Source organism: Balaenoptera musculus, chromosome 11 (assembly GCF_009873245.2).
Source record: "Balaenoptera musculus isolate JJ_BM4_2016_0621 chromosome 11, mBalMus1.pri.v3, whole genome shotgun sequence".
NCBI lineage: Eukaryota > Metazoa > Chordata > Mammalia > Artiodactyla > Balaenopteridae > Balaenoptera > Balaenoptera musculus.
The window spans coordinates 63,570,989-63,598,852 of NC_045795.1; the positions used below are offsets into that span (position 1 = coordinate 63,570,989).

General features: G+C 47.7%; 1 protein-coding gene across 4 annotated transcripts in view; it reads right to left on the reverse strand.

Moving 5' to 3' along the window:
- LOC118904041 (SREBF chaperone) overlaps positions 1 to 27,864 on the reverse strand; it is an 87,336-nt gene that overhangs the window by 6,673 nt on the left and 52,799 nt on the right. For 3 of the 4 annotated variants that reach the window (XM_036869708.1, XM_036869706.1, XM_036869707.1), the window contains exons 3-10: positions 18,017 to 18,146; positions 6,876 to 7,033; positions 5,842 to 6,062; positions 5,551 to 5,656; positions 4,566 to 4,738; positions 4,042 to 4,168; positions 2,505 to 2,617; positions 1,400 to 1,494 (exon numbers count right to left, since the gene is read on the reverse strand). In XM_036869708.1, the coding sequence (XP_036725603.1) occupies positions 1,400 to 1,494; positions 2,505 to 2,617; positions 4,042 to 4,168; positions 4,566 to 4,738; positions 5,551 to 5,656; positions 5,842 to 6,062; positions 6,876 to 7,033; positions 18,017 to 18,146 (1,123 nt within the window). The remainder of the gene's footprint in view (positions 1 to 1,399; positions 1,495 to 2,504; positions 2,618 to 4,041; positions 4,169 to 4,565; positions 4,739 to 5,550; positions 5,657 to 5,841; positions 6,063 to 6,875; positions 7,034 to 18,016; positions 18,147 to 27,864) is intronic. The other variant, XM_036869709.1, reaches the window with a different exon arrangement.

A 27,864-nucleotide genomic window follows, 5' to 3' on the forward strand; every position in this document is an offset into this window, starting at 1 on the left:
CATGACCTCACAGCCCAGCACCTAGAGAACCAGTTCCGTGCCTGCAGGCACCTCGGAATCTGCAGGGCAGTTTCAGGCAAGGCACAGCAGAGAGAAAGAAAAGAGATGCTGGTAGTTCTGAAATCTGGGAGAGGCCAAGGAGGATAATGCAGCAGCTCCCTCCCTCCCCACAAGGGGGCAGCAGAGACACCCCCCAACCCCCACCCCCACCACCCCATACACACACCTTTACCCAGAGAAGGCTGATGCCCGAACTTGGAGGTGAGGTGCTTTGACCCAATTTGGAAAGTTCTGAGCCCCACCAGCCTGCTACCCAAAAAGCCCTCCCTGACTGAGCCCCTGGCCCTGCTCACGTGCCATGGACCAACACCTACCTAGAGCCCAGGCCTGGCCTGGTTTGGGGGCTCTCAGAAATATTCCTGGCCAGTGACCACACTGGACCAATGAAAGGAGGGGAAGAGCTCAGGGGGGAATTAATTCTGCCCTGAAACTGAAAAGGGGTGGTCTCTCTGCTCCCCAAGCCCTGTGGATAGATGGAATTTTCTCAGATTTAAGTTTTTCTCCCCTGCCCTTGTTGCGACCTGTGGCACATCACCATGGCTTCTACTCAAATGTGGGGTAAGATGAAGGATGGTGCACACGGTGGCACCGTGGTCACGTCAGCTCTAATGTCCCAAGACTGCCCGCGTCCTGCAGACGCCCTCTGGCGGGGGTGGGAGCCTGGGGCCCCTGTGGTCTCAGCTCATCCCCCAAACCTCAGCAGGCCTGCATGCTGTGGGGGAAGGACGGGGAGGGGATGGCTCTTCACTCCCTTCACACAACTCGTCCCGGAACAGGCAGCAAGAGTCTGGGCTTCTGACTCAGTGTGGGTCCACCCCCACCTCTGCTCACAGCCCCACGGCTGAGCCAGGGCTCTGGGCAATGGCCGGTGGCCCTCCCAGGGTGCGGGCCATGTGTTTAGAGGCTGCAGGGGTGGGTCAGGGCTCGGGCCAGGAAAGGCAGGAAGGGCCCAGTTCAGGGGCCCCACCCTGTTCTGCCTGAGAACTGGGAAACGAGGTCTGACTGGACTGCACAGCGGGCAGCCAGCCTCTGCTGCACCCACCAAGCCCCCTCCTGCCACTTGGCTGAATGAGAGACAGGCAGCGAGGGGCAAGGACAGGGTCAAAGGCAGAGGCTGCCAGGCTGGGAGCTCAATCCCGTGGCCCAGCCTCGGCTCACTGAGTCCTCCTCCTGAACCAGCTATGCCAGGACCACCCTGTGCATGGTGACAGCCATCTTGCCAGCAGAAGGCCCACCTCATAGGTGAAGGTGGCAGTGTAGAGGGGGTGTGCCCCGCACAGCTGGGGAAACAGCAGCTGGCTCCATGCTCACCTAAGCTGCAGCCCTGGAGGGGCCTTACCTGGATGGCAGGCACAAGGGTAAAGTAGCCAATGAGAATGATGCCCAGCTCTGTGGCCATGTTCTTCATGATGGACCAGCTCTCATTGCTTAGGCCTGCAGAGGACGACAACAGGACCATGGGGCCAGCACGTGACCGCTGTCTGCTACGTGTCTGCACACAACCACGTGGGGAGCCTTCTGAGGCAGCCATTCCATCAAAGCGCCCCAACCCTCAGGACCCTGCCAGTGTCCGGGCTCCAAGGTGCTGCTGTCACAGCTGCTGCAGGGAAGGAGGGTTTGGAGGGTCCAGGGGAGAGCTACAACCATCAGAGGAGGGGAGAAGCAGGGTGTGAGTTGAGCAAACCCAAGAGGAGAGCCAAGTGACCCCGAAGCTGGCACATCCAGCCTCACGTGCTGTCCTCGTCGGGTGTGCACGTGGGAAAATGGCTCGAGGGACAGAGGAGGTCGATGTGTTCTACCTCAGCCCCTCCCTGGCCCCCAGGCTATCACACAATCCCACGTTTAAAGCTCTGAGCGCCTAGTGGACAGCGGCCATTTCCCCTAGTCTCCTCGGAACCCTACATCTAGTGCAGGGCCTGGCCTCTCACAGCAGCTCACAGAGGTTTGCTGAGTGAACGAACGGCCTGCCCCCAGCCCTGCTCCCACAGATAGGGGGTGAGGAGGAGGAGGTGCAAGAGTTCAGACCTCCAGGCTCTTTTCTCGCTTTCGCCAGAACCCCAGATCCCCAGCTCCTGCCACGGAGGCCACAGGGGGCTTTCCTGACAGCTGTGGAGGCAGCGTCTCTGAGGTGACCAGTTTCAGGGGCCTGGGCCTCATGTGATGGAGTGAGGCAGGAGGAGAAAAGACCAGGTGCCAGCCTGACGAAGGGTCAAACACATGAGCCCCGCAGCAGAGTCTGGTTTGCTTTCTGACTGACACATGAACCAGGACGAAGCACGGCCTGGTGACTCCACGGTTCCTCAGGGCTCATGCTAACAAGCTGCCATGTGACGCTGGAGGCCACGGCAAGGGAGGCTCCTGGGCTCCCCGCTTCCTCAGCCGGAGGAGGTGTAGCCCAGCCCCCCTCCCCTGCCCTAGTGCACCCCGCACTCCCCACCTGTTACCTTGGGCGATGCGCAGCTTCACCTCGAGGTCCACTGGGGTGGAGACCACTGACTTGGTGAGCACCAACACGTTCTCGAGCCCAATGACCACCACAAGGTAGGGGAAAATCTCACTGGGGACAGAGAGGAAGAGGGTGAGCAGAGCGCTGAGGGCCCCCGACACACAGCTGGTGCTCAACGGGTTTGGGTCCCGGGGGGCTGTGCAGTTGGCACCCTATAGTGGGGGCTGCTGAGCGACTCGCACAGCACAAGACTGACCCCCGTCCCAGGAGGGCCTCTGTCTGCACGGCTCTCAGCTTTCAGGCAGGCTTCGAAGCCTTGCGGGGAGAGAGTGACCACCCCCATCTCCATCCATCCAGCACGGCAGAGAGAGGCCCCTGGGCTGCCCAGCTGCCAGAGCACAGCTCTCCGGGGCCTTCCCACACCAGACTCCCACATCGGCCAGAGGAAACCACCCCAGCCAAGCCATCAGGACTAAATGGAAGGGGGATGAGACCAGCCTAAAGCCCTACTCCCCTCTGTGGAGAAGCTGTGTTTGGACGAGCAATTGTTTCTAAAGAAAATTCTCCTAGCTCTCTGAGACCAGAGGCTCCCACTACTAGTAACGGTCTATGACAGAAGTCTAGGCACAAAGAACACCAGCCGAGGCAAACCTCACTGGGGTCTCCACTGTAGAGCAGTGGAAGTGGGGGGCTCTGAGGGCAGAGCAGACAGCTCTGGTGGGAGGGGGTGTTGAGCACCATCACCTTTAGGAAAGGAAGCAGTTCTGTGAGCAAGGAAGGTAACAGAAAACACAAAATCGCTGTTCCTGAGACCAGTCTGACAAGCCAAGGCAGGGCACAGGCCAACTGGCAGTACTCGCTAACGGAAAGGCGGGTGGGGCCCAGCAGATCTGAGGAGACTGAAGCCCGAGGACACACCCAGGGAAGGATTTTCAGACCACGTTTCAGAGAGAAATGGCAGGGAAAGCAAACCATAGAAAGGTGACAAATTAGAATGTGTTTATGTCCTATGTCTTTTAAAAAGCTTACTCTAACGTCACCTATTTTATTAGGCATTTAAATGTTTTAATAGTAAGAAAGGAAGAAATGTACCTTCTCTGTCACACCCATCTATGGCTTAAGCCATCAAGAAGCAATTTGCACGTGTATACATAATATACAAATACACACATACACATCCATATACCCTGCACACACCATACCCATATATATATATGCATAAACACACATATATGCATATATAAATACCGACCCCATATACACACACAGAAATATACACATGAACGTACATACATACACATAACTATATATGTATTATATGTAAATATAGATATACTTTGTATATACATATGTATGAACACAAACCAGGTAACTTAAAGAGGAAAAAAATGTACCTCTTAAATGTCAAAATAACCATGTGAGAATATGGGGTAATAGCAAGTGTCCAGTGCAGGGCAGGCCAAGTGCCCAGAGGTGCAAGGTCCTCCGGCCTACGGTCCCACCCTGCCACCCAGTGGAGCCTGCTCGGGACCTACCCGCCGTTGAGGGTGGGCGTCAGGCCGAAGAGTGTGCAGAGCCCCACCGACATGAGCAGCGAGCTAAGCACTGTGACCACGGCGGCCAGAGCCAGCCCCCACTTGGACTTGACCATGTCGATCTTGCCTGGAGGGCAGAGAGGGTACATCAGGATAGCATCTCCCCAGAGCCTGGCACACACAGGCCCTTCTAAACTGAGCTCCTAGGAGGGGAGTGTGCCCTGACAGTTGAGGAAGGGAAGGCCCCGGTTTGACCAAAGAAGGTGTACACTTCCCAGTCTCAGGGGCGTAGTGTGTCCTTTGGGAACCCTTACCCAAGAAGGGACTTTTCTTGAGAAGTAAGAGGAGCCCTGGACCCACCCGAGCCCCTGAGACTCTGTGGGGGTGGTGAAGCCCCAGCTATTGTAACCACCAGGCACGTTCTACATCTCTGCCTGGGCCACCTGCACAGGCAGGGAAGGGGGTGATCTGGAAATGCCCATATTAGCTCAGAGAAAGCCCCAGCCTCCTTGCCGTGGACCTACGTGTGGAGAAGTAGATGTAGGCAAACAAGATGATGTAGGTGGTCACAAGGGGGATGAGCTCAGCGATGCCAATCTCCTCCTTGAAGTGCACGTGGACCAGGCTCTCTGCCCGAAGGCTGCAGTTGGGGCTGGGGTGCAGGAGCATCAGGCGGGCCCGCAGGCTGCCCAGAAACCTGGTCATGGAGTGGGGTGGGGTAGATGGACTGTACCTCTTGGTCCAGGGGACAAAGACAATCCCTGGAAGGAAGGTCCGTCGGGGCTTCCCTCCTTCCCCTGTGTTGGAGGGAGCTTCTTTGTGGTGTCTAACCTTCCCTCCAGTCTCCAGGGTGGGGTGGTGGGGGGTTGGAAGAATTTAAAAGTTGGCAAAGGTGTCTCAGGACCTCCCCCTCAGCACCCCATTCCCAACCTATCACCCCACTCCAACTGCCAAAGGCCCAGAACAGCCAATCAGCGGCATCCTACGGGCCCTTGCTAGGAGCTATCTGCAGCAGTCTGCTGGGAAGGTTCTGAGGTCACATGGGGCTCAGTAGTAACCAGCTGGGGACCCCTGCCCTAGGCTCAAGAGAGACCACTGGAGGCACCAGGACAGTGAATTTGCCAGCCCTGCCTTCAACCCTTATTCTTTTTTTTTGGCCATGCAGTGCAGAATGCAGGACCTTAGTTCCCCAACCAGGAATCAAACCCACGCCACCCCCGCCCCTGGAATTGGGAGTGTGGAGTCTTAACCACTGGACCGCCAGGGAACTCCCAGCATCCCTTATTCTTTTTTTTTTTTTTTCCATCGCCCCTTATTCTTAACCAGCTGTCAGGTCAAGTGTCAGCAGACAGCACCCTTCAGCCTAAGGGATATAAACATTTCTACAGGAGGCCTGAGAACTCCAAGTTCCCAGGGGGCATTCTGGACACTCTAACCAGAACAAGGACTAGTCAAAGCCTCCTGTCATTCCACAGCCCCGTCAGGAGCCCTGAGCGCTGATGGCCTTACTTGGCATCATAGTGCTGGAAGACCAGGGTGATGGTATACGAGACCAGCCTCTTCCTGGTGTAAAGGCTCACTCCGCTGTACTTTCCAGGGACACCGAACAGCAAGTCTGCAGACAGAATGCAGCAGGTGCTGACAAAGGAATGGCAGCTACTGTAGAGACACCAGGACCCCTCTCCACCCCTGTCTTTGGAAACCAGGGGTAACCCCTGATCTGCTAGAGCAGCCATCAAAGAGGACATGGTGACCAACAGGCCCTCTGGCGGGTTCTCAAGGAACCTGCCCTGGGGGTACCTTTGAGCGTGGCTGAGGTCTGCAGGGTTTTAGGTTCGTGCTGATGGATGGTTCCGATGATGTCAGGATCAGCATGGAAGTGTTCCCGGTCATTCTGCCAGAAGTTCCCAGGGGACAGCAGCAGGCATCCATGCTCGGGGAGGAGGTTCCGGAGCTTCCTGAGGCCTGGCAGCAGGTCGGTCACCTGCAGGCATACCTCCTCCAGGCTCCTGGTCCCGGAGCTGTGCGGGAGACAGGACAAGGCACCTGCTGTGTCTGCCAGCACAGGATAGGCCCACTGCACTTACGAGGTCTCCTCCGTCATCAGGCTCCCAGATGCCTAGTATCTCAAAGAGCCTGAGGACTAGGGCAGCAGGGGAAGTTCTTCCAGGTGGTCAACAACCAAACCATGTGGCTGTCTCACCTTCAAAGTGCATGTGGACCCCAAAAGCCCATCACCTCCGAGGAGAAGCAAGATCTGGGAGTGTGCACAGCCCCACTCACTAGAATACCTTGGCCAGTTCAGCAGGCAGAGGGGATAGGGTGAAAATCAAGGGCTTTGTCTCGTTCACCAAAATGCCTGTCAAAGCCCTCAGCTAACTAAAACCCAGCGGTGAGGCAGCTTACAAACACAGCACACTCCAGAGAATCACTGGTGGGCTGGGATTTCAGAAGTGTACCCTCAGGGACAGCTTGCTTCTTGTCAGCATGGCCACCACCATTAGATTCACATCTCACAACCCCTAGGCAGTGAGCCCTCTGGCTCACGAGTCAAACAGACCTCAGCTTGTCACAGGGTTGGCCCAGTGGATACCTAGTCTGAGACCTGGCGACGAAGCTCAGGGCTCTACCTGTGCCATCTGCACAGGTCCAAGGGGAACACAGCCACAGTGGACCCACAAGCGTGCTGAGAAAAGCAAAGCGAGCCCACCCACCTCTTTCTCACTTGTTCACCTTCCACAGAGCTGGCTGGCTCAATGGACTTACACTGAGGGCTGTACCCTCCCTTCAGTACAGAGCTGGATCAGGGAGGCTGCGGTCCCAGGGAGGCATACCTGTCTCTCAGCACATGGTTCCGTATCTCCTCCACCAGCTGGAATGCCCGGGACAGAGGTGAGCGGAACACATCTACTGCCAGGAGGTTCTTGTGCCAGGGAGATACTGAAGACTTCACAAATATCTGCTGGATATAAGCCACTGGGGCACCCACGTACTGCAGAAGAAATGGGGGAGGGTTAGAAAGGTCAGCTCAGCACAAAGGGAGAAACATGGCCCGTACTCAGGAAGGATTTACTGAGCACCTACTATGGGCAAAGCAATGTGGGGCCAACAGGACAGGCCTTCAAAAATGAATCTGTCCAAAGGGACTTCTTACCACTTAATGGACCACTTTCCTACACATTTTCCAATAGAATAGGGGTTGCCAAACTATGGCCACAGGCCATAAATTGAGCCTGGCACCTGTTTTTCTAAATAAAGTTTTCCTGGAACACAGCCATACCCACCCCATTCTGCACTGTTCTGCTTTCATGCAACAATGAGAGGTGAGTGTTCACGACAGATGGCATGACCCACAAAACCTAAACAAAACCTGTACTATCTAGCCCTTGATGCAAAATGCCTGCTGACCCTGCAATAGGCCATAAGCTCCCCAAAGGGTGTAGCCTATCTTGCCGATCCTGGTTTGGCCACTTGCAGGTCACTGGTTTTTGAAGCTCAATAGACCCAGTTCTAAATCTCTACTCTCCAACTGTATGGCCTTGCAAATGTTTTTGACTTCTCTGGATTTCAATTTCCTCAGTGAAAGGGAGATAATGACATTCACCCTGCAGCATCACTACGATTTGCACACAAGCACACGCACGCACACACACACACACACATAAACAGCGCATGCAGAGACTTAAGTGCCGATGGAAACACTAGCAATAACAGGTGTGGCACATCGTCTCACTGACCCCCAAAACAGTCCTATGAGAAGCAAAGTGACTCTCTAGGGTTTCAGGACTCAAGAAGGATGGTATGAGGATTCAAACCCAGGTCTCCTCGTTGAACACCACACTTTTCTCACTAGCACCTGCCATCTATCCTTAAAGAGCTAATATGCACTTAAGTGACAAAAGTGACACACATGTAATAGGCAAGGAATGACTTTCAGTGACGGATGTGTCAAGGAGCACCCCCAAAACAAGGTACTGGACTAGCTGCAGCAGAGTTATGGCCCGAGAGGAGCTGACTGGAGGCACGAGGTGGGGAAGGGCTGGTGGAAGAGGGGCAGCGAGGGCCTCTGAGGAGCAGCCTGGACAGCACAGAGGAGTCCTGGTGGGTAATGATGGAAATCACAGCAAAAATGAGAGGTGGCCAGGATGACACCTGACTGAGCCGTCTGGATTTTAACCAGTGGACAAACAAAAGCCCCTGGCTATCTCTGAGAGGGAGGGGCAACCTGACAAAGCAGTGCTCTGGAGACCCCCCTAAAGTTAGGCTGTCATCCACCCAGAGACAGGGATGGTCTGCCCACAGGCGTGAGGCACTGTGCAGAGCAGGCTGGAGGGAGCCGGGCCTGGCCGAGGGATGAGGGGACTGTCCTGATGCCTGTGCCGCAATCAGGAACTCTGAAGGGCAGGTGTGTAGATGAAAGGAAGGCCATCTAGCCACTCAGTGATGCTGTACTCCAGGCTATGGCACAAGCAAGGGTTAAGATGCTGATCACACACAGCAAGTTAATATCTCCTGGGCCCCTGAGCCCCTGGGCGCAAAGGAACAACCCCAGGTATCCATCTGAGCCTTTGTGAAGTGTGTATTTATGAAAGGCTCTGGGGACAGAAATCCTCACCCACTTAGTCTTCTGCAGCAGACTCAGCCCACTAGAAGCTGCAAGAAGGTAGAGAGGTACCCAGACAGAACTGACTGCCACAGGTCCTGACCCAATCAGCAGCTCATTGACTCAACACACCACACAGGCCTGAGTGTGGCAGGAGCTGCCCAGAGACCCACAGCTCTACAAGGAGAGTGATACCCGGGGGATCTCCTCAAACTCTGTGAAGGACACAGCACATCACCCAGGTAGAGCTGGCACCGCGGAGCCTCCAGATCCAGGTCTGTTCCCACTGGGCACAAGGCTGTGACTCCGCACATACCATCTCCTGTGCCCACGGCCCTCTTCACACACTCCACCCCCACCCTTAGGCCCACTGAGCCTGTGCAACTGAACCTTTGGTTTCCAGGCAGGACAGCTCCTTGGCCCTCCAGTCCAAATCCAGCCCCCTTCCCACCCAGGATGATCCAGGCCACCATTTCAACAAAGTAACAATGAACATACTTCAGAACCAGAGCTCTCGTTCTGGGCTCTAGGGATGGCTCCAGGAGTTCTATGAGCACCCTGCTTAACTCATATTTCTTCTCAAAAGTGTATCTATTATTATCACTGTCATCATTTTTAGGGGAGAGGATCCATGGTTTTCATCAGATTTTCATAAGAATATGTAACCCTTATGCCCCAGACACCTCTTTTTCCTTTGACCTTCCACCAGCCCTGGGTAAAATCCACTGCTCATTGTTTTCACTCCTCAGCTGGTAAGCCTTACCAGACAAAAACCACGTAGAAGAGAGCCTATGGCACAGCCACGCTCTCCGGCCTTGGCTGGGCCTCCCTCTGCTGGCCGGCTCTTATTCACCTCCCCGATTTCCAAATGAACTTTCCAAGCAGCTATTCCACATCTGTCCAGCTCTTTCAAGATCTTGGGTCAGTCATTTAATATGACTGTATCAAACTCATCGTCCAATATATGTACCCTCAAACTCCCTCTTCTGGGCATCAGAATTCTCTTATGGTGGTTTATTTACAGGCATGAGCCTAACTCTTGTCATTCACTATCTTAGTTTGGGTTCCCCCAGCAGCAGGCCCTTAGACAAGTAGTTTCCTTGGGAGGTGGAGGAAACACAGGGAGGGGAGTAGGGACAGGAGCAGGGAAGGGAAGGCAGCCCACAAAGGGTGTGCTACTGAGCAAGCACCCTCTGTGGATAACTGGATTTAGCTGAGTTATCCGACATAAAGGAAGACAGCTGAGGTTACATACCAACTCCTACAGTTATTGGTTGAGGGCTGCTCCTAGGGGGTGTGAATTCTCCAGCACCGCAGGCCTTCTGTACCAGAGATCCTTTGACAAATGAGATGCGGATACTGGTGGCTGGAAAGCAGGCAGGCACGAAAATGGTAGCAGGAGATGTGGGCAGGGCCTACCACTCACTGTGCTGGGTCCTATCATAATCCCTACTTGATACTCAAGTAAGAAACAGACATGGAAACAGAGACAACACGAGGTATCCTAAGTGGGTGATGGAGAAAGCATACGGGCCAGTGGAGTACAGATGCCCCTGGGTACAGAGGGAGGAGTGCTCACTAGATGGAGGCTTCCAACATGGCCCCAATAATCCCCACCTCCTGGCGCTCATGCCCAAGTGTAATCCCCCTTGGGAGTGGGCTGGACCTAGTGACTTGCTTCTGACAAACAGAATATAGCAAAAGTGATGAGCTCTTATTTCTGAGATTAGGTTACAAAAGACTATGACCCTTAAGGCCATTATGCTAAGTGAAATAAACCAGGCACAGAAAGACAAATTACCGTATGATTCCACTTATATGAGGTACCTAAAGTTGTCAAATTCACAGTGTCAAAAAGCAGAATGGTGGTTACCAGGGGCTGGGAAAGGGGGAATGCGGAGTTACTGTTTAATGGGTGCAGAATTTCTGTTTTACAAGATGAAGAGTTATGAAGATGGATGGTGGTAATGGCTGTACAATAATGTGAATGTATTTAATACCACTGAACTGCACACTTAAAAATGGTTAAGAGAGGGAATTCCCTGGTGGTCCTGTGGTTAGGACTCAGCACTTTCACTGCTGGGGCCCAGGTTCAATCTCTGGTCGGGGAACTAAGATCCCACAAGCCACATGGCACAGCCAAAACAAAAGCAAAACAAAAACAAACAAAAAACAGTTTAAGAGAGTAAATTTTATGTTGTGTGTATTTTGCCACTATTTTTTTTTTAATGGAAGGAAAAAGCAGACTACGAGTCCTCCTCTGCCCCCCCCTCCTTTAGAGCCACCACTCTGATGAAGTCAGCCATATCATGAGTTGCTCCAGAAAGGTCCATGTGGCAAGGAACTGAGGGGCTTTCAGCCAACACCCAATGAGGGACAAGAGTCCCTCAGTTCAACAGCCTGCAAGAAACCTGCTTCCAGCTCACTGTCTGAGTGAGCTTGGAAGCAGATTCTCTCCAGTCAGGCTCTGAGATAACTGCAGCCTTGGCTGACACCTTGATTGCAGTTTGTAAGAGACCCTGAGCTAGAGGACCCAGATAAGAAAACCAAGTCTCAGAGAGATAAAAAGGATATGCCCAAGGACACACAGCTGATAGGCAGCAGACCAGGATTAAAGCCCAGGGCCGCCTAATTCCCAAGCTGGTATATTCTACCTGCCTGGGTAGTTCTGAACTATGTGAGTTCCCATGGAGAACAGGACATAGATGGAAACGCCCAGCACAAGCAGTGCAGGAGGGGAGCTGAGGTCCTGAGGACCTGTGGGGTCCCTGACCAGGGCTCCTTGGAAACCTTGCGTTCAGGCTCAGGCTACCACCAAACACTGCAGTGCTGGGCCGGAAGCCCAGCCACCTCTGTGGACGCGGCAGGTAGGTCTCGGTATGAGGTTCAGGTTTCCATGGTGACCTGGTCTAGGGGAGTCAGGCCAGTGCAGGACACCTCAAGTTTGCTGCTTTAAACACAATCCTTCCTTCACATTTAGAGAAAGTAAGCTAGAGCTCCAGGTATTTCACCTTTACACTGACACACCCAGGGGCTTGCTTTAGAACACCATACGGAGGACTCCCAATACTCAGCTCTTCTGGAAAGCAGGGCTCCTGCTCCTTGTTCTCCAGCCCTGGACAGGCGAGGGGGTGGGGTGTGGTGGGAAGGGCAGGCTCAGGGGACACGCCAGGGTTAAATTCTAGCTCCACCCCTGGCTGTGTGCCTTGGACAAGGGTCTCTACACTCTCCAACCCTCAGTCCCTTACTTACTGAGGGAAACGGGAATAAACTCTCAGACGTCAGCAGATCACTGTGAGGACCAAACAAAAGAACACACGAAACCATCTAGTAAGGTGTCTGGCCAAATACATGTTAGTTATATCTAGTTGTATCATTATGTCTTAAAACTCTTAAAATTGGTTTGGCATCCCTTTAAAATCAATCTCTCCTCCCCTTTCTTGTCCCCTTACCCTCCCTCCTAGGCACGGTCAACTCAGTCTCCAAGTTTCTCTAAGTTCAATTAGATTGACCTTCTTACCACCACTTTCATCATGTCATTGCCTCTAAGGGAATGACTTTCCACTGCCCAGAGAATTCATTTAAACTCCAGAGCCCAAGACTTAACTTGGTCCCACCTAACTTATCACCTACCAAGCTCCAAGAAAAATGCCTCACTTCAGACTCTCTGTCTCCTAAATAAGCCGTGCTTATTCAACAAGTCATTCAAAAAAAACCTTTCTTAAGCATATACTATGTGCAAAAGGTTGGACAAATTTGAATGAAACATGATTGCAACTAGGTCACACTACAGTTCACAAGGAGAAACAGAGCACACATCTGCAAGACAGCTGGGGAAGGTCTCCTGGAGAGTGATGTGAACTAAGGAGTAAAAGATAAGGAGTGCATGCCTGGTGCACTCAGAGGGCAGTCCAAGTATGTGAACCTCTGTTCTTCTGCCCTCTGCTCTGACCAGATCTAATCAATGACGATGACAGCCAGAAACATTTATCGAATGCAAATGATGGGCCAGGCACTGACCTAACTTTTGCATTCTTTCACTTAATCCTATGACAATGTATAATGCAGGTATAATTATTATCCCCACTTTATGAATGTGGAAACTAAGGTACACAGGTGTTACATAACCTGCCCAAGGTCACATGCCTGTGAAATGGAAAGTCTTCACCTTTCTGCTTTGCTCTGGTCTTCCTCTGGTAAAAACACCCCTCCTTCCAGAGGGAACTGTCCTCCCCTACCCCACAAGGCCACTGATCAGTGACTCCAACACAGGGCAGACCTAACTCAGAGTGCAAGGACCCAGTAGAGTTGATTAGAGTCCTTTCTGGAGGACACAGAAAGGCCTAACTGCAGGGTGCAGACACTACCCCATTGCGGGGGAACACTTCAGCAAAAGGGGAGAAAGAGGACTATATACTATATAGAAAGAGACACCTCCAGCATACAGAAAGAATTACAATTCAATAAAACGAAATCCAAACAGCTCAATTCAAAATGGGCAGAACACTGAAACACTTCACAAAGGAAGGTATGCAAATACAATAAGCACTTGACAGTAGTCATCTGGAAAATGCAAATTAAAAACACATCTAGATTGTTCCATACTTCTATTAGAAAGGCTTAAAAAAAACCCAAACAAACCTGACAGTACCAAGAACTTTACAACACAAAGACTGAACTTTAATGTATGAAAATTTAAAAAATAATTTAGGAGGCTGACAGATGTGAAAAGAATGACACTTTACCTCTGTAGTGTTCCTTCCAAAAACCCATAACCCCAGTCTAATCTAGAGAAAAATAGGCAAATCCCACTTGAGGAACACTCCTCAAAACTGTACAGGTCAGGACTTCCCTGGTGGTCCAGTGGCTGAGAATCCACCTTCCAATGCAGGGGACACGGGTTCGAGCCCTGGTTAGGGAATTAAGATCCCACATGCTGCAGGGCTACTGAGCTCGCCCGCCTCAACTAAAGAGCCTGCGGGACTTCCCCGGTAGCACAGTGGTTAAGAATCCGCCTGCCAATGCAGGGGACACGGGTTCGAGCCCTGGTCCGGGAAGATCCCACATGCCACGGAGCAACTAAGCCCGTGCGACACAACTACTGAGCCTGCACTCTAGAGCCCACGAGCCACAACTACTGAGCCGGCACCACAACTACTGAAGCCCACGTGCCACAACTACTGAGCCCACGTGCCACAACTACTGAAGCCCACGTGCTCTAGGGCCCGCGTGTTGCAACTACTGAAGCCCGTGCACCTCCAGCCCATGCTCCACGACAAGAGAAGACACCTCAATGAGAAGCCCGTGCACCGCAATGAAGAGTAGCCCCCCATTCACCACAATGAGAGAAAGCCCGCGCACAGCAACGAAGACCCAACCCAGTCAAAAAATAATAAAATTTTAAAATAAGTAAATAAATAAAGAGCCTGCGTGTCACAAACTACAGAGTCCACATACTCTGGAGCCCAAGCACCACAACTAGAGAGAGAAAACCCGCACACTACAACTAGAGAGAAGCCCACACGACGCAACAACAACAAAAAAGATCCTGCATGCCACAATGAAGACCTAACGCAACCAAAAATTAAAAAATAATAATTAATTAAATAAATATAAAATAAAATACTTATTTACAAAAAAAAACTGTCCAGGTCATCAAGAACAAGGAAAGTCTGAGAAACTATCACTAAGGAAAAGTAAGGAAACCAGATTTCCTTAGCTTATACCTATGTCCTTCTTCTCTCCCAAGATCCCATCTAAGATACCATGTTATATTTAGTTGTCCTGTCTCTTGAGGCTTCTCTTGGCTGTGACAGTTTCTCAGACTCTTTTTTTTTTTTTTTTTTGGCTGCATTGGGTGTTCATTGTTGCACATGGGCTTTCTCTAGTTGCAGCAAATGGGGGTTACTCTTCAGTGTGGTACGCGGGCACCTCATTGCAGTGGCTTCTCTTGTTGTGGAGCACGGGCTCTAGATGCACAGGTTTCAGTAGTTGCAGTATGCGGGCTCAGTAGTTGTGATTCTTGGGCTCTACAGCACAGGCTCAGAAGTTGTGGCGCATGGACTTATTTGCTCCGCTGCATGTGGGATCTTCCTGGATCAGGGCTCGAACCCGTGTCCCCTGCATTGGCAGGCAGATTCTTAACCACTGCACCACCAGGGAAGTGCTTAGACTCTTTTTTTGGTGACTTTGACAGTCTTGAGGAGCGCTAGTCGGGAATTGTGTAGACCATCCCTCAACCGGGACTCGTCTGAAGTTCTTCTCATGATTAGACTGGGGTTATGGGTTTTTGGGAGGAAGACCACAGAGGTAAAGCACCCTTCTTGTCACACATCAAGGGTACATACCATCAACCTGATTTATCACTGTTGATGTTGACCCTCATCACCTTGCTCAGGTTCTCCACTGTAAAGAGACTCTTTTCTCCCTTCTCCACGTGGTACCCTTTGGAAGAAAGTCACTATGCACAGTCCACAATTAAGGAAGAGGGATTATATTCCACCTCCCTGAGGGCAGAGTAGCTACATATATATATATATTTTTTTTTAATACAATGGTTACTTTTTACTGCATTTTAAAAAATTAATTTATTCTATTTTATTTATTTTTGGCTGCATTGGGTCTTCGTTGCTGCGCGTGGGCTTTCTCTAGTTGCGGCGAGCGGGGGCTACTCTTCGTTGTGGTGCACAGGCTTCTCATTATGGTGGCTTCTCTTGTTGCTGAGCACAGGCTCTAGACGCACGGGCTCAGTAGTTGTGGCTCATGGGCTCTAGAGCGCAGGTTCAATAGTTGTGGCACACGGGCTTAGCTGCTCTGCGGCATGTGGGATCTTCCTGGACCAGGGATAGAACCTATGTCCCCTGCATTGGCAGGCGGATTCTTAACCAATGCGCCACCGGGGAAGTCCAGCTACATAAATTTAGAATTTTTGCCCAGATCTGTCTATTTTCCTTCACTGATTTATTCAATCATATGGACTCAGATATTTATTTACACTGTGGGTTATAATCCAATACTACTTTACTTATTTTGTTGCAAAATGTATTTTATTTTCCAGCATTGGCCATTTGGAGCTCTTTCAGTTGGCTCCTGTTTCCCTCTGACATATGCTGAATTTATTTTAAACTGATATCTTTGTCTTCTCTTCCCAAGCACACTAGATCTCCTCCAGAGCAGTGAGGCTCTATGTGTCCTCAAGATCATTCTGCCAGGCACACTGCAGACGTGCAATAAACATGTGCTGAATAAAGGAATGAACAGAGGAATGAAGGACATTTTGGTTCCTTGGTGTGCGCAGTAGACGCCCAGTGCCTGAGCGTCCTAATTTTCCTTGGGAAACCATCCTCTCTCATCCCCAGCCTGGTGATGAAGACAATCAGGTGATGAAGTCAGTCAACAAAGCACCTCCCTCGGCCACAGGGTTTGGGGTGGGGACAGGCAGGTAACCCTATTCAGAGCCAAGTGGGCACCCTCTCATCCTCCACTGGATTGGATGTTGCAAGAACATGGGACTGAATCTGCTACAGCCACTGTTAAGGAGACAACAGTGAGCTGACCCAGACAGGGCAGAGCTGAGAGGTGGACTCCTTCTGAGGCCTAAACCATGCTGTCCTTGAGTAAGCCCTGCCTGTGGCTGTGAGTTATATGACCCAAAAAACGTCCTTTTCACTTACTCTGGTTTGGGTTGTGTTTCCTGTTCCTTATAATTAAAGCAACCCTTAGAATTCCTATATTGTTGACCTTTATTTTTATGACGAACAGTCAATGGAGGTGAGATAACTGACCACTGAGCTGCATGACACTAGGTGACTGTACCAGGGCCTGGGTCTCCTTCTCAACCTTTCAGGGGCTGGGGACCCCAATCAGAAAGAGAAAAAAGGGACAATCCTCTAATTCCTGAACCCTCAAGTTATTTTGTACACCTGCTTTCTATCACCATCCCAGGCCAAAGACGGACACTAAGGAAGTTTAAAGGGCTCACAAATAAGTAAACCCCTAACAGCTGTACCATGAAACATCTACTCTGTACCATCCGGTCCACTGAACTCTATTAGTCACAAAACATTCACAAACACAGACGACCCTGTTGTGACCGGGAACCATCAGCTCCATTATGTGGTAAAATTGCATGAAGAGGTTAATGGAGGCAAAAGGCTTGATCCAGTAAGGTCCCATAGTGAGCCAAGGGTCAAGCTGAGACATGAAGCAACAGAACTGGTTTCTGCCACATCTGACCTTCATGGGCAGAGTACCATTGAGCCTGGATTGTGTACTTCCTCTTGACACCATGCGTAGTTGAAACACATACCTATCTTACCAGATATGTCTCTATTTCAGCAACATTAGAGCACAGTTTATAACAAGTTACCTGGCTGCTATATTACCTGAAAAGGAAATGGGAAGGAATGTGCAATCACTGTCAGAGAGAAGGTAGGAGAGGAAAAGCTCTGTGCCCTGAGCTTGGTTTTGTTCCTCAACAACAGACTCAGCAAGCCCAGCACCAATCCATGGGACCCGAGCACAACACATGAGGGAAGAACACTTCATCTATACCTGGCAGGTAAAAGTTTTAGAGACGAACTAATCACTCTTAGAAGATTTCCAAATAATGAGCCCAGAGTTCTGGTGGGTTAAGTCCTGCACCTCAGACGCTCAACTGGAAAGACTGTTTCTTCCTTGTTTACGTTAGTGCTCAGCTCAGAGACAGTCAGCTGAGAACAGTATGATTCAGAAGAAGCAGTGGGCTTCAGGTCAGGAGATCTGGAGTTCTAACCCAGTGTTGACCCCATGAAAACTAAATTTAAACTGAGGCACGTCATCACTCTGGGCCCCAGCTTCCTTAACTGCAAAAGAGATAAACAAAACCTGCACGTTTTACCTGACTGGATTGTGAGGATAAAACAGGACCTAGCAGATTTGAAAAAATTAGGTGCACAGTGCAAATATTAAATGGTGTTGGGACTCCGATGATAAAACATTCTCTAGGGATGCTCAGTGGTTCCCGTAACTACCTTGCGCAAGAAGGAGACGGCCTGTTTGCCAGGGCACTGCCTGGCACCTGTGCATGGTGTGTGAGCAGCCTACATATGAACCCAGACCCAGCTGTCCACAGCTACGGCAACCACAATCCCCAGCTTTTCTAGGACAGACACACTTCTTTCTATGTAGTTTGGTGTTTCCTTTCAAAACAGGAATGTATAACTAGATGTATTAAATGTATAACTGAATATTTTCTGTGCCTTTATAAAGCTATTCAAGTATATGTACTCACACATCAGAAGCTGACCACCCTCACTCACTCACAGAACCCCTGCCTCGGCCAGTCTGCACCCAACTCCCAGGGCTCTCCTCAGCGATACACTGAGCACCTACCCACTCTGGCTGCTCATTAGGCTCTTCTGGCTTGTGGTCAGAGGCCACAGGCGGGGGCGAGTAATCCTTCACAGGAGTGGTGAATTCCACGGGTCCTGTTCCTGGCAAGGGGAGTTTCAGCAGTGGGTAGCTGGGATGAACAAAAAGGAGAGAAGAGTTAGGACACGATGGCAGGTAGAAGCTGTGCTGAGGTAACAGTGACGCAGGAACCACTGCAGTTGCACTAAATTCTCCATGCTAGGAGAACTGTACAAATGTACAAAATATTAGTCATAAAACTTCAGAGCTAGGAGAAAACTCAGAAGCCTCTAGATCAGAATTTTTCAAACTCCCTTTTAGTCACAGGAAACCCAATGCATAAACTATGAAGTAGTTTACTGGTTGAATATTTTTGGAGATGTAATAAAGGCAAGATGCTACACAAACTTCTGGTCAGATTAGACATAAGTAAGACAACAAGAAAAAACTGGGGAGGGACTTCCCTGGTGGTCCAGTGGTTAAGACTCCGTGCTTCCACTGCAGGGGGCACGGGTTCGATCCCTGGCTGGGAAGTTCTACATGCCGCGCGGCGCAGCCAAAAAAACAAAAAACAAAAACTGGGGAAACAAAAATCCAGAAGGATCCTGATTCAGACTGCTGAGCAAATTGCTCCAAGTTAAAGGGACAGACCATAGAAACTGTGCATAACACATTGAGGGTGTGGTTTACACTAGATCAGGCTGAACAGAAGTCAATGGACCTACCACACACAAAGGAAAAAGCTTGGCCTAACATCAAAAAGTTGGCAAATGGATGTGCTTTTGTTTCAGATTTCACTTCTTTTAAAACTTTTTCTTCAGGACTTCCCTGGTGGTCCAGTGGTTAAGACTCCACGCTTCCACTGCAGGGTGGGCAGTTTTGATCCCTGGTCGGGGAAGTTCCGCATGCGGCACGGTGCGGGGGAAAAAAAAAAAATTGTACTACATAAAAGTTAATTCCCAGTTTTAAATAAAACTGGGAATTAACTTTTATGTAGTACAATGCACAAATCTTAAGTATAGGGACCTCCCTGGTGGCGCAGTGGTTAAGAATCCGCCTGCCAATGCAGGGGACATGGGTTCGAGCCCTGGTCCGGGAAGATCCCACATGCCACGGAGCAACTAAGCCCGTGCGCCACAACTACTGAACCTGTGCTCTAGAGCCCACATGCCACGGAGCAACTAAGCCCGTGCGCCACAACTACTGAACCTGTGCTCTAGAGCCCGCATGCCACAACTACTGAAGCCCGCATGCTTAGAACCCGTGCTCTGCAACAAGAGAAGTCACCGCAATGGGAAGCCCGCTAACCGCAACGAAGAGTAGCCCCCGCTCTCTGCAACTAGAGAAAGCCCGCGCGCAGCAACAAAGACCCAACGCAGCCAAAAATAAAATATAAATAAATTAATTTTTAAAAAATCTTAAGTATATAGTGCAATGAATTTTTACATATGCCTACACCTGTGTAACCACTACCTAGATCCAGCTATAAAATATCTCCAGAACCTCAGAAGGTGGCCTTGTGCCCTGGCCCAGTGAAGAGTATCCACTACCATAAACCACTATTAGAATTTCTATCACCATAAATTAGTTTTGCCTGTTTCTGATGGCATATAACTGAAATCATCCATTCCACTGTGTATTCTTTTGTGACTGGCTGTTTTCACTTAAATTACATCTACTAGAGTCATCCACACTGGCACATGTAGCAGATCATTCTTTTCCGTATGTACTATTCCGCTGAATGAACATATTAGAGTGCATCTATCTATTCCAGTGTTGAGGAACATTTGGCTGCTCCCAACTGAAGCTATTAAGAATAGAGCTATTGTGGTAATTTTTATGTATACACTCATTTTTATGTAAGCACTCATTTCTGTTGGGTATATTCATAGAATGAAACTTCTGGGTTGTGGAGTATACGTATATTTAGCTTTGTAGATCACACCAGTTTTCCAAAATACTTATTTAAAGTAGTTATTTAAATTTACGTTCCCACCAGCAGTGTGATAGGAGTTTCAACTGCTTCAAATCCTTGTCACCTCTTGATATTGTCAGTCCAATTAATTTTAACCATTTAGAGGAGGAGGTGGTGGTATCTCTCTGTGGTTTTAATATACAGCAAATAGTGTCGAAAACTCTTTCATATTCTTATTAGCCATTTGGATGAATCCTCTTTTGTGAAGCACCTCTTCAACTCTTTAACTGTTTTTAATTGAGTCGTCTTTATATATTCTAGATATGAGTCCGCAGTCCTTTATACAGCTATAAATTTCCCTCTTAGTTCTACTTTCACTGCAACCCATAAGTTTTGGTATATTGTGTTTTTGTTTTCATCATCTCAAGGTATTTTCTATTTTCCTCTCTGATTTCTTCTTCGACTCACTGGTTGTTTTAGAATATACTGTTTAATTTCCATGTATTTGTGAATTTTCCTTCTATTATCTTTTTAATTAAATTTATTTATTTTACTTATTTATTTTTGGCTGCATTGGGTCTTCGTTGCTATGAGCAGGCTTTCTCTAGTTGCAGTGAGTGGGGGCTACTCTTCATTGCGGTGCACGGGTTTCTCATTGCGGTGGCTTCTCTGGTTGCAGAGCACGGGCTCTCGGCACGCAGGCTTCAATAGTTGTGGCACGCGGGCTCTAGAGCGCAGGCTCAGTAGTTGTGGTGCACAGGCTTAGTCCCTCCGCGGCATGTGGGATCTTCCTGGACCAGGGCTCGAACCCGTGTCCCCTGCATTGGCTGGCGGATTCTTAACCACTGCACTGCCGGGGAAGCCTTCCTTCTATTATTGATTTTTAGTTTCATTCTGCTGTTATTGGAAAAGATCCTCTGTATGATTTCGATCTTTTTAAATTTACTGAGACTTGTTTGCGGCCTAACATATATGGTCTATCCGGGAGAATGTTTATGTTCACTTGAGAAGAATGTGTATTGGTCTAGCTGGTTTCAGTGTTGCTCAAGTCCTCCATTTCCTTATTGATCTTGTCTGCTTGTAGCCATCATTGAAAGCGGAGTATTGAAGACTTCAACTATTATTGGAGAACTGTATATTTCTCCTTTCAATTCTGTCAATTTTTGCTTCATATATTTTACGGATATGTTGTTAGGTGTTATATGTTTATAATGGTTATATCCTCTTGTTGTATTGAAGCATTTATCAATATATAATGTCCTTCTCTGTCTCTAATAAATTTTTTAATGTTGTCTGATCATAATATAGCCACTTCAGTTCTCTTTTGGGTACTGTTTAGCACAGAATATCATCTTCCATCCTTTTACTTTCAACCTCTTTGTGTTCTTATATCTAAAGTGTAGTGTATATCTAAGGATCTCCCTGGTGGTCCAGGTGGTTAAGACTCCGTGCTTCCAGTGTAGGGGGTATGGGTTTAATCCCTGGTCAGGGAACTGAGATTCCACATGCTGCAGGGCGCAGGCAAAAAAAAAAAAAAAAGTTAAAAAAAAAAGCATAGTGTATATTTAAAGTGTCTTGTAGACAGCATGTAGATAAAGTCTTTGTAAAATCAAATTGGCCACTCTTTTAAAAGGAGAGTTTGATCCACCTACATTTAATGTGATTACTGACAAGGAAGGATTTATTTATGCCATTTAGCTATTTGTTTTGTTTGTCTTATATGATTTTCGTTCCTCAGTTCCTCCATTGCTGCCCTTTTTTTAAGAGGGGGGGATTGATTTTTTGTAGTGTGCCACTTTGATTCCCTTCTACTTTCCTGTTCTACATATTTTAAAAGTTATTTTCTTAGTGGTCACCTTGGGAATTCTATTATTAACAACTTATAACAACCTAGGTTGAATAGAGGGGTTCAACAGCAAATCTGAGCAGAGAAGAAAGGATCAGCAATTATGAAAATAAGACAACTGAAATCATGCAGTCTGAGCAGCTTAGCTTCAACAGGATACACCCATTCTGTCTAGACATCCTTGTCTCTCCCCTTTTATATTGTTGTCACAGATTACACTTTACATTTAATCTCTTTAATGTAGATTTTAAATTATTGTTTAATACACTTGCCCTTTAAATCACAGAAGACAAAGAAAGAAACTACAAACCAACAATACTGATTATCTTTACTAGTGTTTATTTTTTCTTATGGCTTCAAATTGCAGGGTAGGTGCACTGGTAACAATTTCCCTCAGCTTTTGTTTATCTGGAAATGTCTTAATTTCTCCTTCATTACTGAAGTATAGTTTTTGTTGTTTTTTTGGGTTTTTTTTCAATTTGAAAGCAGTCACTATTTTTTTTTTTTTTGCCCACACCCTGCCGCATGCAGTAACTTAGTTCCCTGACCAGAGATCAAACCTGGGCCCCCGGGCTTCCCTGGTGGCGCAGTGGTTAAGAACCTGCCTGCCAACACAGGGGACATGGGTTTGAGCCCTGGTCCGGGAAGATCCCACATGCTGCAGAGCAACTAAGCCCATGCGCCACAACTACTGAGCCTGCGCTCTAGAGCCCACGAGCCACAACTAATGAGCCCATGCACCACAACTACTGAAGCCTGCACGCCTAGAGCCCATGCTCCGCAATAAGAGAAGCCACTGCAATGAGAAGTCTGTGCACCGCAATGAAGAGTAGCCCCTGCTCACTGCAACTAGAGAAAGCCCACACGCAGCAACAAAGACCCAACACAGCCAAAAATAAATAAATAAAATAAATAAATTTAAAAAAAAAACCTGTGCCCCCTGTGTTGGAAGCGCAGTCTTAACCACTGGATCGCTAGGGAAGTCCCTGAAGTATAGTTTTGTAGAATTTAGAACTCTTGATTGAGTTTTTTTTCCTTTCAGGACTTTAAATATGTGATCCCACTGCCTTCTGGCCTCCATGGTTTCTGAGAAGAAATCAGCTATTAATCCATCGAGAATCCCTTTTATGTGAAGAGTTGCTTCTCTTTTGCTTCTTCCAAAAGCTAAGGTTCAGCTGTTTGGAGGTAGGTGTCAAGGGCTGTCTCTGGACTTAGCTAAGGTTTTGCTGGGGAAAGCTCCACACAATGCCTGGGCTGACCCCTGAGCTCTGGGTGCAGAGAGGAGTCCTGGGGCCCAGAGCTAAGACTGCTGAAGCTCTAGCTCTACTAAAAGATGAAGGCAGGCAGTACATTTTATTTACCTACATTCACTTTCCATACAGTAGCTGCTCAAAACACTGACTAAAGGCAGCCTGTTTCTCAAGATTTGAAATATGTAAAACATCTGTGAATTCCAGGAGTCTAAACATTCCAGCAGGAAGAGAAAGAAGGTCAGCACACTCCAGAGCATCCACTTTCTTAGGATAAAGTCTCTTTGGAAATGTCCACAGGCCTTGAAATGCTTAAAGTGGCTCACAGTCATTCTCCAACCTTGCCCTGGAGCCACACAACTCCCCTCTTGCTTCTGAGGCTCTGTACTTGCTGGAACACTCTTGCTCATTCTTCTCCTAGATAACTCAGCTTCAAGGCCTCAACTACAGTATCATTTGCCTAGGAAGTCTTTCCCCTTTCCCCAAAACTGAGTTAAGGCCCCTCCTCCTATGAGCTGCCAAAATGCCCCGTACTCACCCCAACACGGTTCTTATCACTGATGGTGAGCCTGCCCGATTCTGTCTCTGTAACAATGATGATGGTTTCTAACTCTCACTGAGTACCTACTGTGTGCCAGGTGCCTTCCATCTTTTTTCTCATTTAAGCCTCACCACAGGGACTTCCCTGGTGGTCCAGTGGGTAAGACTCTGTGCTCCCAATGCAGGGGGCCTGGGTTTGATCCTTGATTGGGGAACTAGATCCCACATGCGTGCCGCAACTAAGAAGTCCACATGCAACAATAAAGATCCCGTGTGCTGCAACTAAGACCCAGCGCAGCCAAAATAAATAAATAAATAAATATTAAAAAAAAAAAAAAGCCTCACCACAACCCAACAAGGCACACAGAAGCTATATCCCCTCTAGCCCCCAAGAAAGTGACAGAACCAGTATATGAACACAGGCAGTCTGGCCCCAGAGTCCACCCTCTTAACATCACACTATACTCTTGTATTACATTTCTGTTTTGTTTAAAAATTTAAACAGGTAGGAGTAGGAACCAAGATGGCGGAGTAGAAGGACGTGCTCTCACTCCCTCTTGCAAGAACACCAGAATCACAACTAGCTGCTGGACAATCATCGACAGGAAGACACTGGAACTCACCAAAAAAGATACCCCACATCCAAAGACAAAGGAGAAGCCACAATGAGACGGTAGGAGGGGCGCAACCACAGTAAAATCAAATCCCATAACTGCTGGGTGGGTGACTCACAGACTGGAGAACACTTATACCACAGAAGTCCACCCACTGGAGTGAAGGTTCTGAGCCCCACGTCAGGCTTCCCAACCTGGGGGTCCGGCAACGGGAGGAGGAATTCCTAGAGAATCAGACTTTGAAGCCTAGTGGGAATTGATTGCAGGACTTCAACAGGACTGGGGGAAACAGAGACCCCACTCTTGGAGGGTGCACACAAAACAGTGTGTGCATCGGGACCCAGGGGAAGGAGCAGTGACCCCGGGGGAGACTGAACCAGACCTACCTGCTAGTGTTGGAAGGTCTCCTGCAGAGGCGGGGGGTGGCTCTGTTTCACTGTGGGGACAAGGACACTGGCAGCAGAAGTTCTGGGAAGTACACCTTGGCGTGAGCCTTCCCAGAGTCTGTCATTAGCCCTACCAAAGAGCCCAGGTAGGCTCCAGTGTTGGGTTGCCTCAGGCAAAACAACCAACAGGGAGGGAACCCAGCCCCACCCATCAACAGTCAAGTGGATTAAAGTTTTACTGAGCTCTGACCACCACAGCAACAGTCAGCTCTACCCACCACCAGAGCCTCCCATCAAGCCTCTTATATAGCATCATCCACCAGAGGGCAGACAGCAGAAGCAAGAAAAACTATAATCCTGCAGCATGTGGAACAAAAACCACATTCACAGAAAGACAAGATGAAAAGGCAGAGGGCTATATACCAGATGAAGGAACAAGAAAAAACCTCAGAAAAACAACTAAATGAAGTGGAGATAGGCAACCTTCCAGAAAAAGAATTCAGAATAATGATAGTGAAGATGATCCAGGACCTCGGAATAAGAATGGAGTCAAAGATCGAGAAGATGCAAGAAATGTTTAACAAAGACCTAGAAGAATTAAAGAACAAACAAACAGAGATCAACAATACAATAACTGAAATGAAAACTACACTAGAAGGAATCAATAGCAGAATAACTGAGGCAGAAGAACCTGGACCTGTCCTTCCAGTGACCTGGAAGACAGAATGGTGGAATTCACTACTGCGGAACAGAGTAAAGAAAAAAGAATGAAAAGAAATGAAGACAGCCTAAGAGACCTCTGGGACAACATTAAATGCAACAACATTCGCATTATAGAGGTCCCAGAAGGAGAAGAGAGAGAGAAAGGACCAGAGAAAATATTTGAAGAGATTATAGTCGAAAACTTCCCTAACATGGGAAAGGAAATAGCCACCCAAGTCCAGGAAGCACAGAGAGTCCCAGGCAGGATAAACCCAAGGAGAAACACGCAGAGACACATAGTAATCAAATTGGCAAATATTAAAGACAAAGAAAAATTATTGAAAGCAGCAAGGGAAAAACGACAAATAACATACAAGGGAACTCCCATAAGGTTAACAGCTGATTTCTCAGCAGAAACTCTACAAGCCAGAAGGGAGTGGCATGATATACTTAAAGTGATGAAAGGGAAGAACCTACAACCAAGATTACTCTACCCGGCAAGGATCTCATTCAAATTTGATGGAGAAATCAAAAGCTTTACAGAGAAGCAAAAGCTAAGAGAATTCAGCACCACCAAACCAGCTCTACAACAAATGCTAAAGGAACTTCTATAAGTGCGAAACACAAGAGAAGAAAAGGACCTACAAAAACAAACCCAAAACAATTAAGAAAATGGTCATAGGAACATACATATCGATAATTACCTTAAACGTGAATGGATTAAATGCTCCAACCAAAAGACACAGGCTTGCTGAATGGATACAAAAACAAGATCCATATATATGCTGTCTATAAGAGACCCACTTCAGACCTAGGGACACATACAGACTGAAAGTGAGGGGATGGAAAAAGATATTCCATGCAAATGGAAATCAAAAGAAAGCTGGAGTAGCTATACTCATATCAGATAAAATAAACTTTAAAATAAAGAATGTTACAAGAGACAAGGAAGGACACTACATAATGATCCAGGGATCAATCCAAGAAGAAGATATAACAATTATAAATATATACGCACCCAACATAGGAGCACCTCAATACATAAGGCAACTGCTAACAGCTATAAAAGAGGAAATCGACAGTAACACAATAATAGTGGGGGACTTTAACATCTCACTTACACCAATGGACAGATCATCCAAAATGAAAATAAATAAGGAAACAGAAGCTTTAAATGACACAATAGACCAGATAGATTTAATTGATATTTATAGGACATTCCATCCAAAAACAACACATTACACTTTCTTCTCAAGTGCGCACGGAACATTCTCCAGGATAGATCACATCTTGGGTCACAAATCAAGCCTCAGTAAATTTAAGAAAACTGAAATCATATCAAGCATCTTTTCTGACCACAACGCTGTGAGATTAGAAATGAATTACAGGGGAAAAAACGTAAAAAACACAAACACATGGAGGCTAAACAATACGTTACTAAATAACCAAAAGATCACTGAAGAAATCAAAGAGGAAATCAAAAAATACCTAGAGACAAATGACAATGAAAACACGACGATCCAAAACCTATGGGGTGCAGCAAAAGCAGTTCTAAGAGGGATGTTTATAGCTATACAAGCCTACCTAAAGAAACAAGAAAAATCTCAAGTAAACAATCTAACCTTACACCTAAAGGAACTAGAGAAAGAAGAACAAACAAAACCCAAAGTTAGCAGAAGGAAAGAAATCATAAAGATCAGAGCAGAAATACATGAAATAGAAACAAAGAAAACAATAGCAAAGATCAATAAAACTAAAAGCTGGTTCTTTGAGAAGATAAACAAAATTGATAAGCCATTAGCCAGACTCATCAAGAAAAAGAGTGAGAGGACTCAAATCAATAAAATTAGAAATGAAAAAGGAGAAGTTACAACAGACACCATAGAAATACAGGGCATCCTAAGAGACTACTACAAGCAACTCTGTGCCAACAAAATGGACAACCTGGAAGAAATGGACAAATTCTTAGAAAGGTATAACCTTCCAAGACTGAACCAGGAAGAAACAGAAAATATGAACAGACCAATCACAAGTAATGAAAGTGAAACTGTGATTAAAAATCTTCCAACAAACAAAAGTCCAGGACCAGATGGCTTCACAGGTGAATTCTATCAAACATTTAGAGAAGAGCTAACACCCATCCTTCTCCAACTCTTCCAAAAATCTGCAGAGGAAGGAACACTCCCAAACTCATTCTATGAGGCCACCATCACCCTGATACCAAAACCAGACAAAGATACTACAAAAAAAGAAAATTACAGACCAATATCACTCATGAATATAGATGCAAAAATCCTCAACAAAATACTAGCAAACAGAATCCAACAACACATTAAACGGATCATACACCACGATCAAGTGGGCTTTATCCCAGGGATGCAAGGATTCTTCAATATACGCAAATCAATCAATGTGATACACCATATTAACAAATTGAAGAATAAAAACCATATGATCATCTCAATAGATGCAGAAAAAGCTTTTGACAAAATTCAACACCCATTTATGATAAAAACTCTCCAGAAAGTGGGCATAGAGGGAACCTACCTCAACATAATAAAGGCCATATACGACAAA